Source organism: Poecile atricapillus, chromosome 1, assembly GCF_030490865.1.
Source record: "Poecile atricapillus isolate bPoeAtr1 chromosome 1, bPoeAtr1.hap1, whole genome shotgun sequence".
Lineage (NCBI taxonomy): Eukaryota > Metazoa > Chordata > Aves > Passeriformes > Paridae > Poecile > Poecile atricapillus.
The window spans coordinates 10,979,438-10,996,219 of record NC_081249.1 but is presented as its reverse complement, the minus strand read 5'-3'; the positions used below and the strand labels follow the sequence as shown (position 1 = coordinate 10,996,219).

The window sequence follows — 16,782 nt, the reverse complement described above, 5'->3', positions numbered from 1 at the left end:
GAGATGCAAATGGTGTTTTCCCTTCATGTACTGCTTTGACTTATAATTTTCCTTAGTGTAGAAGAGGAAGCCGACAAAATCAGGTAGAGAAAACCACATGCTCAGTAAGTCACTGAAAGGTGTTTGTCTGCCTGCAAGGCCTTGCTGAAGAAAGGCTTTGAGCTTATCAGTGAGGTTAAGAAAAAAAGGGGGGGGGAGAAAGAAAAGATGAAAGAAGCTAAGTTATAGGCTTGATGTCTTTTATTATCTTCTGCCAAGGCTGGAAGGCCATGCCAGCTCTGCCAGGTGTTTCAGAAGAATAACAAAAGCAGACATTAGATTAAGACAATGTGCTTACAGCCACTTCCTTAGGAATCAAAATTCCTGAAGGAACTTCAGCAACTGCTTCATAAAATAAACTGCTCTGCTGCTGCAAAACACAGGCTGTTATAATTTAACATAAAGCTGAATTAATGCACATTGTCAAGCTTTATCTATTTTGACACAACTGATTCCGGTTGTTGTTTTTTTTTTTTTTTTTAATTGAATGGTTCACAGGCTCAGCAGAGCAAAGGGCTTGTGTGAGCACGTCTGGGGATGTGTGTGCGTTCATGAATGTACTCACACACATACAAGGAAGTCTTGTGTTTCATGCCTCTGTCTGTCTGTGTACATACTGCTATGTATTCATGTATCTAGCATTCATTCTAGCATACCTAATATTTTCTAATTTCTAATCACATATTTGTGGTTGGTAGGAAAAACCCCAGTAGTTTCATGTCTTATCATCTGCAGCTGGCTGCAGCCTTTATCTAAACATTCATTGTGGGATGCAGCAGGGAATTATATTGGCAACTGCCATTAATCTTCTGTGAGAAAAGAAGCATCTCCTACATCAGTGTTAGAATAAACCCATTTGTCTGGTGAATGAGGCACAACTAAAAATTACCCTGATGCAGAAGCAAAAATCCTCTCATGATGATAGTTTTGATGATGTAGTAGCCCACCCTTCCCATCAGGAAGGGCATCTTTAGTGCAAGCTGAACAGCAAGGAGTTTGAACAGTTTTAATTGAATTGTTTTAGTCCTGTTTTGGGACATGGTACCTGGTCTGAAATAGCTCTAGCCTGACACTGTGTCACACCACCAGTGTATGAAAACACCTTTGTGTAAATCTCCCTATATGCAGGACACCTGGCATCTGCTCCTCCAAACACCTTGGGGTCCCACTCTGCCTCTTCTGTCCCCTGACTGACCATGCAAGGCCTGAGCTGGTGTGTGTCCAGGTGTGGTCCCTGCCTGCCATCCTCCCCAGCTGGACCACACTGCTCACAGCTCAGCTGTTTGCTGGCTGTCTCCGAGTCTGAAGAGAAGGAGCTTTTGCCTTGCTGAGGTGAGAGCACAGCTCTGGGGGTGAGCAGGGCAGTGGCTCTCTCCCTTGCACACAGCAGAGCCGTGGCAGTGAGCTGCAGCAGCTGGGACATGTGGAGATGCTGGCAGCAGCCTCATGGCACACAGGCATGAAGCAAGAAGATTACACGTGCCAGGGACCAAACCATCTCCTACAGCCTCAGGGAGGTCTAACTGATGGTTTTACTAAACTTGTCCTTGACTTTATATAACAATGTGTTCTTAAAGACTCTCATATAGTATTGTTGTTAATGGTCTGAAAGAGATTATACCTCCAAAATGGCACTCTGTGTTGTTGGTTTGGGTCATCAATTAGAGCACATGTGCAGGAAACAAATACAGGAATGCTGAGTGAATTAACATAATTTCTTGTTATAGAAATATATGTATATAATTATCTCTTTCTTTTCTAATGCTGGCTGCAAATTTAGACTTACCAATAGGTTGGTGTGAAGATGCTGTTATTCCTGGAGAGGGATTTTTTGAGAAGAAACCTCTTTTGTTCAGCAAGAAAGACAATAAAATACTGTTCTGTTGTTTTTTTCTTTCCCTGTATCTGTGCATGTGTGCATAGAGGGGTGGGGGAAGTGAAAGAGAAGAGCCTTACAAGCAGTGGATTGCTTATGTCAGCAAATAGGGACAACTTGCTTGGACTCAGCTTTTTACAAGCATGTGCCAGCTATTAAATAAATGGCATATCCATTGTAATGCTCAGATAATAACAACAAAAAGAAGTCTTTACATCTGGTAAACAATCGCCAAAATGACTAACAAGAGCTGTGGGCTGGCAAGCAGTAGGGGTTTAGGCAATAGGCTGAAAGAGCACCTCACATTTGTGAAGTCGCACAGTTCAGTTCTACAGATCCAAGATTTCCTTAACTCTCATCCCTCCCTTAACCACGGGCAATTTTGTACCAAGTTTTTGGCAGTATGAGCTACTACTCATTTGCTGCAGTCGTATTCCTCAGCTGGTGAGCAGCATTATCAGCTTATGGGGTTCATGTATGGAAATGTTACACCTTGGTTGGTCTCAGCAGGCCCGTTTTTCTTCCACAGATTTATGGCACTTTCTAGCAAGTTGGTATGCTTGCTCAGAGCCGAAACAAATTCCCAGCAACCCTGAGTCAAGGAGAGGAAGATTTATTGGTTTTCAGCCTGACTGCACACATGTGCCCAGAGGCAGCCAAGATGGGTCCCAGCCAGTGAAGTGCCCATGCTGCCTGGGTCCTGCTGCTCCTGCACCTTCGCAGGGCGGGGAAGATCCCGTCCACGCAGGGTGTCAGAACTCCGGCCCCCAAAGCTGGTAGCTGTCCTTCAGTGCAAGGCACCCTGGTGCAAAAGTGACTGTGTGCAGCATGGCAGTAGCTTGGGAGCTGCCACTGGGCAAGGAGAGCAGGCAGGTATTGCTGGTGGCATGTGGGTGGGTTTGGAAGCATTTGTGCTTCATGCAGCACTCCAAGCACTGCGCCTGCTACGTGTACCCAGCCCAGCAAGGCCAGGGATGCCCTGCTGCAGGCACCACCATGGAGTGAATCACACACACTGGTAGCTGCAGACCTTTTATGCATCCTGCACCATTGCTTTCCCTCTTTTTTTTTTTTCCACTCAGCTCACCCCCTCCCTGGTTCCTCCTGCCCCATGACTGCAGCAGAGCAGAGCTGCCCACACAGCCCCATGGGGCTGGCAGGGTGTGCTGGGCTCCCAAAGTGCAGCAGCAAGCCCAGGGCTGGGCTGGGCAGCACTCACTGGCCATCAGGGGCTGTGCAGCAGATGAGCAGCATGAACTGAGCTGTGTCTGATACCGTGCTGGGCACTGGGGAGCACAGGAGACAACGGCCTCGTTGAGAAGGGAACCTCCAACCCCCAAAGGGTGGCTGACCTGGCCAGCAGGGCCTCAGGATTTGTATCCTATCTATTATCTATCTATCTATCTATCTATCTATCTATCTATCTATCTATCTATCTATCTATCTATCTATCTATCTCTGAAGTCAAGGAGTAAATGGCAGCACATTAACAAGGCACACAGAAAGAAAACTAATTTTCCTCTCTGCCCAGAGAGCAAAGGAAACACACTGACCAGTCCTTAAAATAAGGAGGATATTTTGCTGAACACACTTAAGGGAAACATTCCTAAGAGCCAGTCAGGATCACCAGGTTTTGTTGATGGGATGTTAGGAGTCATAAATCATCGGGTTAGAGGTGCAGGGGAAATGAGTGGAGCTATCCTCCCTCTTGCTTAATTGAATTGAACAGAGTCATCATGGGGGGCTGCTGTGCTTTGTGGATTGTAAAGTCTTTGGGGAAGACTTCAGTGCAGCAAAGCACACACTGATTGACTTATGTAGGAGTGAATCCAGAGTAACTTGAGTCTGGGAGACCAGATGTGGGATGTGTATTTATTTCCTCAAGTGAATAAAATGAGGAAATTCCCACCTTCTCCTTCACTCTATTATCAAAATCATAGGCAAACATATACTGTTTTTGTCTTTGTGTTTTGTTATTTTTCATCACATTATTTCTACCACCAAAAGCTCAAAGGCAGCATCGCGACACAGCTGAGTGGAGTCTGGGTATCAGAGCCTTCACATTTCCTGGATAAGGGAGATGTGTGATCAGCCTCTCTGATGGGAACATACACTTCCCTAAGCCCCAAAGAGGGTTTTCCTAGCATTATGCCTGGTGGCAAGGAGATTATCAAGTGTTGGACTGAATCAATCTGGTCTGAAGGCCCTGTCAGGGATGAAGCAGGAAGCGTGGGGCTGGCCAACCCCCCTAAAGCTTGGGGAGCACAGGAGGTTCACAACTTCAGCAGGGGAGAAACCCCAAAGCAGGGAGAGCTGAGCTCTGAGGTGATGCCAGCAGGGGTTTGGCCCTTTTGCCAGTGCAGTATGGCAAGGATTGCTGGGTGAGTGCTGAACCTCCACAAAAACTCCTGCACCTTTTATATAACATAATTGCGTGCTTTATTGATATACACAGTAAAGCAGTATATAATACAATAGTAAGGCATATATTTGGTGAAATTTGGTATGTTGTGAAAAAATGCAGTAAAACAGAAGTTTAGAAAAATAATTAGTAAATGTTACAGTGTTGGTGTTAAAACACAATATATTATGATATCCAAGTAATAAACCAGTACTGAGTAACGATGAAATAACATGCCATATGGTATTTATGTATTCAACTACACTGATTATGTTTTACAGTTTAATACTTTGTCATTATAAGGAATATCAAATAATTCCCAAATTATGCTTAAAAAAGCAGCAATAAAGCTTTCAACTTTTTAAATACTTTTTGACAGACTCACTCCAAAACTAAGATCTAGAAAGTAAAACAAACAAAACAAAACCCTGATGAAAACAATCGTGCAATCTGTTTTTCCTCCATAATTTTTCTGAAGAGAAGGTTTAAAGTATAAGGGGTGGAGAGAAGAAGAAACCCATCTCTTTCTCAAATCACAATTTAATCCTTCTGATAAAAAAGGCCATGAGAAATAGTGAGGGTTCCTATTGTAATCAAGTGTTAAAAAGCTCTTTAGTAGGAAAGCAGAGGTTTGGGGGGGATTGTACTTTTTTTTGTAAATGATTAACATTGTTATTACTTAAAACAATGAGACCTGGTCACACAATGGACACGTGGTGATGATGTAACATTGTCATATGTAATTGTCAGGAACACCACAAAACCAAAGTGAGGTAGAAATAGCATGACTAGCCATGTTCAATGTTAACTAGCATTCAAAATAAAATCTTTCCCAAGTTTAATTACACTTCATACAAGAAGAGGTAACAGATTTTTTTACTCTTGCAATATAAAGTCAGATGGTTGTGTTTCTATGTATTTTATGGTAAAATTAAAAGCTGGTTAAGAAAATGAAGTGGTAAAGCTTTTGCTGACAGCACCTCATACCCAAACCTCTCTCTCGTAGAGCTGCAGTCAAGCTGGCTAATCTGTTTCTCTATCAGCTCCTCTCTTTCTCAGTTACTGTTAATTGTGCAGGGGTTACTTGTACAGAGAAATGAGGAAGGAGAAAGGACCAAGGCCTTTGTTTTGGTGATAAATATTCATGGAGCAGTGTGACTACCTTCACCTGATCACCATTCCAGGCAAGAACAGCAGTAACTCTTCCACAGCCTTTCCCAAAGGTGGCTTGCAGCACCACAGCTCCTTGGGACCGGCTGCTGCAGCAGGATGAGACAGGGACAGTGGAAAGCTCTGGGCTCCTCTTCCAGAGGGTGGAGGAGCTCCGTGCTCATTACCAGCTCTGTGGGTACCCTGCTTGTGCTTCGGGTCAGGAGCCCACCCCACAGGGGCTGGGGACAGCGTCTCCCTCTCTTCTCTCCAGTAAAGGTGACAATGGGGGAGAGCTGTCCCCAGCCCTGCTGAGCCATTGAGCCCCAGCTTCAAACCAGTAAGGCAGTGTCTATGTTCCTTTACTAAAACTATCCAGGAATTTAGTCAGCAGAGGAAACACTGGCACACAGGATGGTCGTTAACTTCTTTCCTTCTTTCTTCTGAGTTTTTCCTTTTTTAATTGATTTTTTTTTTTTTTTTTTTGCAGGCTCTGTCATGTAATGTGCTCTTTCATTTAATTATTGCAAACTAGCTGTGTAATTGCTAGTTGCTGTCCAAAACCAGGACAGTAAGTCATGTAATTTTTAATTTTATTGGAAAGATAAAATACAACTACCTTCATTGGAAGTTCAGGTTTTTTGGTTATTTTTCTAAGCCAGCCCTAGTCAGACTAAACCAATGAGAAATGTAAGGTGGCTATTCTGGTGTCACTGCAGGAAATACCCTTTTTTTTTTTTCATTTTTGATAGGCAAGGAAAAGAACACAGAACATGAATCTCTCTGATGCTGTTACAGAGCTGAAATTAAACTAAACAAATGCACTGCCTCAGTATATTTTTTTGTGATTTTTTTAAGGGGGTTTCTATAAACAATTATTTTTATAAAGCACACTTTAGTTTACAATCTTTCATTATAACTGTTATAAATTTTTTTTTTAAACAACCCGAAATGCGTTCCATATAAAGAAATGGCAAGTTATTTAGCTATCAAGATTTTACATGTAGTTCTCTTATAATTTTTGTACAATTGCATAGACGTGTAAAACCTGCCATTGTTAACAAAACAGTAACAGACTTAGGAAACTACTGAAATCTACAGTATAGTACCACTACCCTTCACAAAAATATAGATTTGTTTTCTTGTAAACTCTTACAGTCTAATCCTCTTTGTAGTATGAATATTATAAAAACCATGCGGAACGCCTGAAGTTGTAAAACACATCTTGCTATTCTAACACCTTGTCGTCGGTCATCACGGTCACTAAGGTTTCCATCGCTCTTCCCAGGTCATCTGCCATGTGGAAAAGGCTCCCTACATTGTGGCCTGAAAAAGAAAGTCAAAGAGGAAATTAAACCAAGAGGATGTGGCAGCACGTGGGTAGGGAAACTTCCCAGATCCGTCACTCTCCACCAGCCGCTCGCTGCCATCCCCACAGGAGACTTCCAAACATCTCCTGGGTGAGTCCAACAGGTTGTCATTAGCAAAAGCTGCCAGGTTTGTGCAACACTTTAACAGCAATACAGGCTTGAATGGCTATGGCAAACCACCCTGCCAATCAGCCATCACCCCCCATGGTGATGAAGCTTCATCATTATTAATGTCACCAAAAGCAACAGTTAAGTCCATTGACATCACTGAAGTTTCTGACTGATGCTGCAGGTGTTTGAGCATACAATGTTCTATGGAGGAGAAAAAGAGAAACAAACAGATCAACAGTAATTAACTAAATCATTAAAGCCAAGAGGTCTCAGCAGGATACCTGCAAAGACAGATATAATGATGACCAAACTAAGTAGCTCAGTTCAGTCTATCATTTTAGAAATATCCTTTCCTTTTTGGACAGCAGTCCAGCACAAAGATGCCACAATTACCAGCTAACTACTATGCAGGGGTTCACTTGTGCATTTCCCCTCACCCATAACTGCTCTGAAGTCCTAAGATGGTATAACCACAACCTCCTACACAAAAGTGATGAATAAACACAAAGTACAATTCTGGAACTGAAACCTGCAACTTCTCACACTCATGTCATCAGTGCAGCAAATGGTGATGGGAGGTAAGAAACAGCTTCATCACAATTACAAACCAAATAAATTCAAGGATGGGGAGACTGAATTGCCAAAAATTGCCATTTTAGCCCCTGGCACGCCTTGTCTGGTCTCCCACTGCTGTTCAGGAAAGTGTCTCTCTCAAGTCCTGTGTGAGATTTTCAGACCTCTATGACTGTCTCAAATACCCTCTGGCACCTCAAATGACAGACACATCATGGTTTAAACAGCTGAACCTTATCTGGAGTCTCCCACATGAAAAAATATGACTGAAGAAGGAACATGACTGAGATCTAGGCACCCTACAAGATGAACATCCAAACCAAGGACTGAGTGTTCGAGATTTCTTGCAAGGACAAGGAGGAATGAGCAGACAGAAGGTCTTAAAGCAGGCAGAAGGAAATTATACTCCATATAGCACATAATTGTATTACTGAACTCATCACCACAGGTTGATGTTGAGGCCAAACACATAAATGAATTAAAAAAGAGGTTAGAAAATAGTTGCTGAAGAAAGATTTATTTAGATGCAAAAAAGTGCATGTGACCTCCAACTCAAGAAGTCTCCCCAGTGCAGAATGCCAGCAACTGAACATTTATAAGAAGTGAAGTATTACTCAATAAAACTGTATGTCATCCTGGCCTGAGTGGGCTTGATTTACTCTCTGGGAGCACTTATGATAGAATATTTGTCTGGAAAAACACAGGAAGTTCAATGCCATCTGCCCACAACTCTGGTTCTCAGAAATTCTTCTTCTGGATGCTGAGTCCTCACCACAGTCCTTGAGGAAGGAGCACCCAAATGAGGGAAGGCCATGACCAGGGCATCCAGGATACACCTTTCATACAGTCCTGACTGACCACTGCACACCTACACAGTGCCTTTCCCTCCTGACACAACTGCGACAGGAATGAAACTTCCTGTGGGGAAAATCAGACTCACCATCCTCTTCCCTATGCTCGTGCATCGTGGTAGTCATGCACTGCTGCCATCTCTACAGTAAGTAAGAGCCTGGAGTGATCTTAGTTCAGCAGCTTTTATGGAATTTACCTTAGAACTATTCAGAGAACCACAGAACAGTTTGAGTTGGGAGGGATCTTAGGAACCATCGGTTTCTAACCTCCCTGCCATGGACAGGCAAGCAGCTCACTAGACCTGAGTGCTCAGGACCCCATCCAACCTGGCCTCGAACGCCTACAGGGCTGGGGCATCCACAACTCTGGGCAAGCTGTGCCAGTGGCTCACCACCCTCAGTTAACTGCTTTCTAGCATCTGCTTTCTAACACCTGGTCTAAACCTGCTCTTTTTCAGTTTAAATCACTGCCCCTTGTCATCTGCCCAATAAAAGTCCCTCTCCTTCCCTTTTATAAGCCCCCTTAAGGTACTGGAAGGTCTCCCCAAAGCCTCCTCTTCTCCAGGCTGAACAAACTCAGGAGCTTTTTTATTCTGGGGAACTACTACCACCCTCTACATTCAAATACTTTTTTTTTTTTTTTAAAGTTAGTAGAGTTTTGGTAGTTTTTTTTTTTTTTTTTTTAATTTAGTATTGATGATACAGAACTAGGCTGGATCTAAACAAGAATTATTCAAGAAGCTACCCACACTGAGCTGTGACACAGCTTGGCAGATAGCAATACAAAAAAAATACCTGGTTCTGGTATCTGGTGACAGTTTGCTAACTGCACTAATGTGCAAAGAAACAGATGCATCAATCACCAATTTCATCCATACATCATAAATGTATAGCCATCCTATTCATCTGAAGCAAAACCTTGTAATTTCCTCATCAGCATGACAAGTAATTGCATATGAAAGATTCCTGCCAAGTTTTGGTCAAAACATAGTTTATTTTAAAGTAAATGTATCCTACCACATTTATTTTAGCTGTAAGGGATAATCTCTGTCACTGGCATCATGCAGGCTGAGATCAATCCAGCAACTCACACTGTCACATGTGAAAATCTGCTGAAGCCACATGAAATCAAGAACATATGGGAGATGCTTGTGCAAGCAGAAGCACTGAGCTGCTCTACTCACCTGAAACTCTGACTGAAACTCCATGAGTTTATGGGACAATACCCCTCTGGTATAACCAGAGCAATGCTGTGACTGGGTAGCCAGCTGTGAGACACTGCCCATGGGGTCCTGGGCTCGCATTCAGATTTGTTGTGGTCTTTTCGTTTCTGGGAAATGCCAGGGCCCTTCAGGATTTCAATACTACTCCTTCCCAGGAAGACTGATCACCCTTTTGTAGGCTTAGAAAAACCCAGACTGCAAAACTGCATCCTCAGAAATTATTACTATTTTGTTCTGTCAAAAAGGGCTAGGTTTAGAAAGAGTATCTTCAACCAAAAACACACACAAAAAGCCTTTCAGATGTATGGCACAGTAGGTATAAACTGTTACATTGTTCAGGCAGTTAGAAGTCCTTATGGATCCACGAATCCCTAGGTACTTTTTAATAATTAAAAATTACAGAAATGTGCAACAGTACCTTTTTTTTTCTTTCTCTGTTAATTGATATAATATTTTTGAAATAACCATGCTTCAAATCTGACCTCCCTCCTCAAAGCTGCACAGATGTGTGCTGCAGTGATTAAGGAGATACAGCTCCCTCTCCCCCACAACATCCACACTCCCTCTCCTGCACAGGTCTTAATTTCCTCTGCAGAAGAACTGAACACTTGTGTCTTCTCTGAAGCTGTCTGAGCTCAGAGCATGACCACAAAGCACTGCAGGCTGCAGTTTGTGTTGGCAGCTGGACTGTAAATGCAGCACAGGGGGACCACGGTCTCCAGGACAGCCCAGGGATGGCAGGACGGGCCAGAGGAGCAGGTGGTGGCTGTGCTCCAGCCACACAACTGGCAGACCCTCAGCTGGGTGTCACTGCACTGCCAGCAGGGGTTCTGCCTCTCTTGGACATGGGAGTAACAGCCTGGTCAATGGAGACTGCAAAGAGCTGAAAAGAAAAGACCTGATGATTTCCTGGTACTATATGTGCAATGAGTACACCCTCTTCTGTGTCTGAACCTAAATTAGTGCTCAAGTTCACTGCTACCATAGGGCTCTGCTGCTGCCACTGAATGCTGCTCAATTTCCCTCTCTAGTACTGAAATGTGGGATATCGACATTTTTAATCAAGAAGCAAACGAGAGAAATACTGTCCTAAAAGCACTTAGAAAAATAAAAATCAGAACTTTCCATTATTATTCACATTTCTAAAGTAATGCCATCAAAGAAGGCATTAATTCCATTTTTCTTTTTTTTTTTTTTTTTTAACTTTAAAGCTGAGAAAGTCTTATCCATGCTTGAGGCACTGAAAGGTTGAAAAATGCTGCTGTGAAAGAAAAAAACCTAGTAGACACTTTGAAATGCAGCAATAAAGCTTAAAATGGACATGGACAGTATTAACTTCAACTTACAAAATGCACAGCTGCCATTTGCTTGGAGAGCAGAAGACACCTATTTCTGCAGACACTGACTACCTCACTTCTGGTCACCCAGAGAACGATGTGTTTCACATCTGCTGAATCTACTTTAGAGACTCTAATGGAATCAAGGCCCATGGGTGTGGGCACAGTAACAGAATACCAATCTTATAATACAGCTTGTCAGAGAAATAAATGTGCAGCATTCAGACTTGAAAGAATGGATGGAAAGTAAATTGAGAAATCCCAGCACAATGCAGGGCCATTTCTAGCAGAAGAGATTTCTAACCCTTTCCTGACAAAAGAAAAATCCTTCCTGTTGGTGACTTGGGTTTTGATACCCTCATTCATATTGAATAATGCCACAAAATCCATGGGATTACACACAAAGACAATATCAAATGTGAGTAATGGAATCAAAACCTGGCCAGGTGGGTTTTAAACCACAGGATTTGGCTTTGTACATACAGGCTCACACCTATAGCAGAAACTGTTCTATACCTTAGCTCATATCCTTCATAAGCAGGTGGACAATTGCATTTTATATTCAGCTCTCCAACTTACCACGGTCCCTCTGGAACCATTAGTGAGCACAAACTCAGCCAGAGAGCAGAGAGTAGTTCACTGAAGTCAAGTTTTTAGGGTTAAACTGCTGGAATCAGGCCAGGTAGATTTTAATTTTTTTTTTTTTTTTTTTTTTTAATTACTTGTATCGCGTATGCCCTCTGCAGAAGCTTTTTCTGAGTAATATGCATAAATATGAATGAAGATAGTGGAAATCAATGACCTGTTTTGCTAAATGAGAGAACAGTTCTCAGAGTATGCGAGCTGAGAAAAAACAGGGCTGAATGTGAAGTATTGTCTATAAAATTTCTGGATTGGTACAGTCTGCTGGTGCCATCTCAAGCACCCTTTTTGATCCATATGAGAGGACCTGCCATTCAAGGACAGACTTAATCTGCACCAAAGATCTTATACCTTGAAACAGCTGAACCTGCCCCAGCCTACAGCCAAAGCAGAGAACCTCTGTATTTCAAGGCACCACACCAGGACAAATCCTGGCTTTCCCAGGGTACCCTGTCAGTGACTGGGGGTCCACAGCAGCTCTGCTAAGAACCCCAGTACCCTCTGTTTCCATGAGCCCTTCCCTCTGTACCAGCAGAAGTTTGCAAACCAGGTTACCCTTCAATTCCTGCCTCATCCACACCGAATGTCTTCTGTGCAGAAAAGGTCATTTCACAGCTACTGCAACTGCACTCAGGCAGTCTCTGAATATTTTATCTTTAATAATAATTTTCACTAGAAATTCATCTTTCAAACGCTGTATCTGGCTGGCGAGTGAAGAGCAGCTTCACAGAGGAAAAATCAAGGCTCTCTGGAAATGCTTTCAAAGGAGCTGTGACAACACAGTGCAAAATGCTTTCCTCCATTAATGAGCAGCGACACACAAATTCCAAAACCTATTTTGCATCAAACCAACCATATCCGAAGTGCACAGTGAAAACCATGGCCCATTTGCATTGCTGAATACAACACTGTGGAGCTGGTGAATGTTAGTAGCATTCTTCATTCTGCAATAGTACATCAGGAAATTACAACACCTGAATCTCTTATACCTCTCAACTCTCGTATTTCTAAAGAATTATTAAAAAACTATTTAATTACTGGAGATGATGGTATACTGGCACATATATGTAAATATAGCTGTGAGTCTGTAAGCAGAACAGCAAGAGACCTCAGTCTCCCTGTTGTACTCACACACACAAGCAAGAGAGCACAAGTCAATGACTGCAGCATATTTACTGACAACATTTATCATTCAGAGGCTTCATTTCAATGTATTATTTTCTCCTCCCCATTCCCGATTTTCCACCTCTGGGAGTGTGTAATATAATGCAGATCCCTGAGCTGACATTGTCTCCACTGAAAGTTGAGAGGTACACCACTGTTACAGCACACATGGGGAATGCACTCAGCAAAACCAAACAAAATAAAGCAAAATAAAACCACCCCACCCTTCACCAAACCCAAGCAACCCCGTGCTGTGTCACACACATGCTGGGCACAGAAAGCAAGCTGTGACAAACAGAAGCCATGGCAGTGAGCCTGCGTCTCACTAACCTCTCTCACTGGCTTTCCAGGGGCATTTCTTCCTTTAGGAACAGAGGGAGGAAGTGGAATAAATATCAGAAAGAAAGGGAAAAAAACAAAAAAACAAACCACACATGAATATATATTTTATACTGTAAAAGACACTTCAATTTCCATTTAGAAATTCAACATTAAAAAAAATGCATTTCTGCTTAAACAAAGACCAAAAGTGCACTGAAATCCACTGATGATTCTGAGCTGATTTATTCAACAACTGATCTGTAACTGTGGCTTGGTTTAACCTCTCAAAAACACTTGAGAAAACTAACACCAACTTGCACATCTGTCAGTTGAGAATAAGGACTGCAGACAAGATCTGAACTCACTTCTACCAATAAGTGTAAGTGGTAAAAACATTTTAATCCAACATCAAATTAATTTACCCCGACACTTTACATTGAATTGTGGCCTACATACACTGAGGTATGCATTGATACACATGCCTATGTGTACACACATATTTCACACCTACAGAAGTACACTGGAATGCAACATGCTCACATTTAGGATAAATATATTGCAACATATTTTTGCAGCATGCTGACCTGCAAGCAGGGCAAAACTGAGGGCACGGAGGGAGAAGCAGAGAAAAAAAGTCCAAGTAAAAAAGGGAAAAAAGAGAAAGTATCTCATCATGTTCAAGTACTACCAAAATGGAGTCAATAATGTGTTTAGCTGCAAAGATGTTCCTAACAAACATTCACAGAAGCCGTACTTTGATCATGCTGATTCTTCTCAAACACTTCTCATAGTATATTTGTTTTTAGAAAAGGAAAGTCAGGTGTTAATCAACAGCAGAAACCCCCCTTTGTCCACTTTTCCACCACACAGCCAGTAACAGCCTCGCTGTCTCCAGAAGCAGTGTTCCACTGTCACTGTCACACTACTGGGCAGCTCTGCTGTGGCCAGGCTTGCAGTCCTAGTGAAAGTCACTGCAGCAGATGCTGTAGGATGATCTTTGCCCCAGAGCTACTGTAAAGGATGCAATTTTAAATGATGTGTGGGACATTGGGGAGAGAGACAGACACATATGGGAGAACACACCAGTCAGCACAACAGTAACCTAACTGCTGTCGAGTTTTGCTCTATGGCAGCCTGCAGGAGAAGGGAAGAGAGGAAATAAACAGCTTTATGGATATTTCACAAGTTGCAGAACAAGGGCCAACAGCAGAGCAAAGCTGAGCAGAGGCAGTACAGGAGAGGAGAGGGCAGAGGAAGGAATGGCATCACTGACCAGCACAGGTCTGAGCCACAGCTGCCACAGACTCCAGGCAATGGAAAGGGCTGGGGCAGCCTCTGAGGGCTTGGACAGCAGAGGTTACCATCTACTGAGCAGAGGAAGTTTCAGTCCCTTCCTGCCCCTCTCCCTCTCCCCAGCAGCACACTTCCTCTTAAAAATGATAGCAGTAGGTTCAATAACAATGTGTTCTGCACATGGATTTTTATTCTGCTCCTAAGTGAAATCTCTACTCCAGTGATGTGTGTACCACATGTGCTGGTGCAGCACAGAGGTACCAGGGCCTGATGGCCAGGAGAGGTGTCACTTCAGTTCTAAGGACTCCACCTCACAGACCTGCCTAACCTTCTAGAACTAACATGTGTGTCTACACAGCCTGAGACCTCCTCTGGCACTTTCACTAGGAGTCACGAATTCCAAAAAAAATGCTTTCTAAAAGGGGAGATGAGAATATCTCACCAATATCAACCATGTAGCAGGAAGTCCTTGGAAAAATATTGCATACCTTGGTCTTTTTCTGAGGAATAGCCCCAGGGATTAGGTCAGCTTAAGGATTCCAGAAACTGCAGCATAGTACAGATTGGTTTGAAAGAGTCCTGGGGCAGGAATGGGACCCAGCAGGAAATTAGCTTGGGTCAGGAAGAGAAAAGGAACTGCCTACAAGCAAAATACTGGAGGTCTTAAGAAATGCCTTCCTTTCTCCACAAGCACCTACAACTGCAGCTACACAGTGTTTAATTTAAATCTACATGAGACAGACTGGATTCTGCTTGAAAATGAATGCATTTGAAGGTAAACTGGGGTAGCTCAGCACCACACGAAACAGCTGGTGAGGACAGTCTGTGGTGAGTAATCAGCCCTAGAATTTGTTAAATGCAGCAAAGATCCATGCTGCTACAGCAACAGCTAATTTCTTCTGGAGGAAGATTAAAAAGGGTTTAATGGATTTTACGTTATTTTCCTCTTTGCATATGAATGAATGTGTGTTTCTAAGTTTTAAGGCAAGGAGTATGGTTTGGCATAAATTGCAGAGGAAGAAGATTGCCTGTATTGCCGCAGTTCTGAAAATTTGTGTTCTGTAAGGCATCAAAATACTGATACGCAATCCGTGGGTGCTTAATTATCTATTATTTCTGCTCAAATCAACATTTCCTGCCCTTACAAAATAGAAGTTTTTATTTTCTTTTTTTTTTTTTTTTGGAAAGTGACGTGGCATTGCATCACAGCAAAGGTACACAGCAAGTGACCACATCAGACCTGAAAGCAAAGGCACCACCAAAAACTTCTCTGCAGATCCATGTCAAAACAGAGAGCACAAAGCAACCACTGCACTGCCCCTCTCACTGAGCTTAGGAAAGGGACAGGCAGCACAAAAGGGAACATCTGGGTCTGAAAAGAGCCTTTTTTCTCAAAACAACAACAAAAAAAATCTGTTGAAGTTTTATTAAATTCATTACCATATTCTCAGCTTGCACCAGAACTGGGCATTATAAAACAGGGAAGACCTAGTCCACCCCACCACTGTCCCATCTGCAGTGAAGCTCAGCCAGATCAGTTCTGTTATGCAAAAGGGGAGCAAGAAGGGCTCTCAGCCACCTGGGCTCACTGTGGTGGGATGCAGGACCACAGCACAGAGAAGGTGACACAGTCCAGGAGAGGCCAGGCCATCTCAAATGGAAGAGTATTTCCAGAATACTCCACAGAACAGTAACCCCAGGGTATCATGAGACATTCTGCTGTCAGAATAAGAGAAACTGCATTATTTGTAGTGCTGAAAGTTGCTAGTTCCAGTTAGGATGTTAGTCCCATTCATGACAGAGCCTGGCTGATGCACAAGTGAGAAGAGACAATGTGACTGGTGTCTTTTAATGTGACTGAGATAAAAAAAAAGCCCTCCTAAAAAAGGGTGCTATTCTTAGTTCCATTCATTTATTGCTGTGGGGTCTTGCAATTTCACTGCACCACACCACAACTGTGTTAAGCATATGAAATTGTGAGGACCAGTTGCTGTCCAAATGTTCTCACATTATGTCATGGCCTCTTAGCTCTTTTAAGCCATCATGGCCTCATTTCTAACCAGTTTTGGCTCCCACTTCTTCATTATCTCCCAGCAGGGGCCCAGCATTGCAAATCTGTGAAGGTCTCTCACCAGCTTGTTAGTCTAAGAATTTCTGCCCCTAAATACCTCTCTGAGTTTTATTCACAGAAAGCATTTGCCATGAAACCATAACTGCAAAACTCAGCCTGGTCCACCATGAGAGCCACCTGAAGTGATGTAGCTTGTTCATCCTCAGTGCTACAGGAGAGATGAATCTGGCATTGAAAATACTGGCCTGCCAATCTTACTTTCTAACTGTGAACCAATTCCCTGGAGATTTAGTAGTTTGGGCACAAATACAGCGTGAAAATGTTTTCCTCTGTGGCCCATTATTGAGCAGGGTCAAATAAA

General features: G+C 42.8%; 1 protein-coding gene across 8 annotated transcripts in view; it reads right to left on the bottom strand.

Moving 5' to 3' along the window:
• Positions 1-4,330: 4,330 nt before the first annotated feature.
• Positions 4,331-16,782, bottom strand: part of DMD (dystrophin) — a 1,141,085-nt gene continuing 1,128,633 nt past the window's right edge. For 4 of the 8 annotated variants that reach the window (XM_058829410.1, XM_058829413.1, XM_058829414.1 and 1 more), the window contains one exon: positions 4,331-6,791. In XM_058829410.1, the coding sequence (XP_058685393.1) occupies positions 6,694-6,791 (98 nt within the window). In that variant the 3' untranslated portion in view covers positions 4,331-6,693. Of the gene's footprint in view, positions 6,792-13,066; positions 13,099-16,782 lie in introns of all 8 variants that reach the window. The other 4 variants (XM_058829411.1, XM_058829416.1, XM_058829417.1 and 1 more) reach the window with 2 other exon arrangements.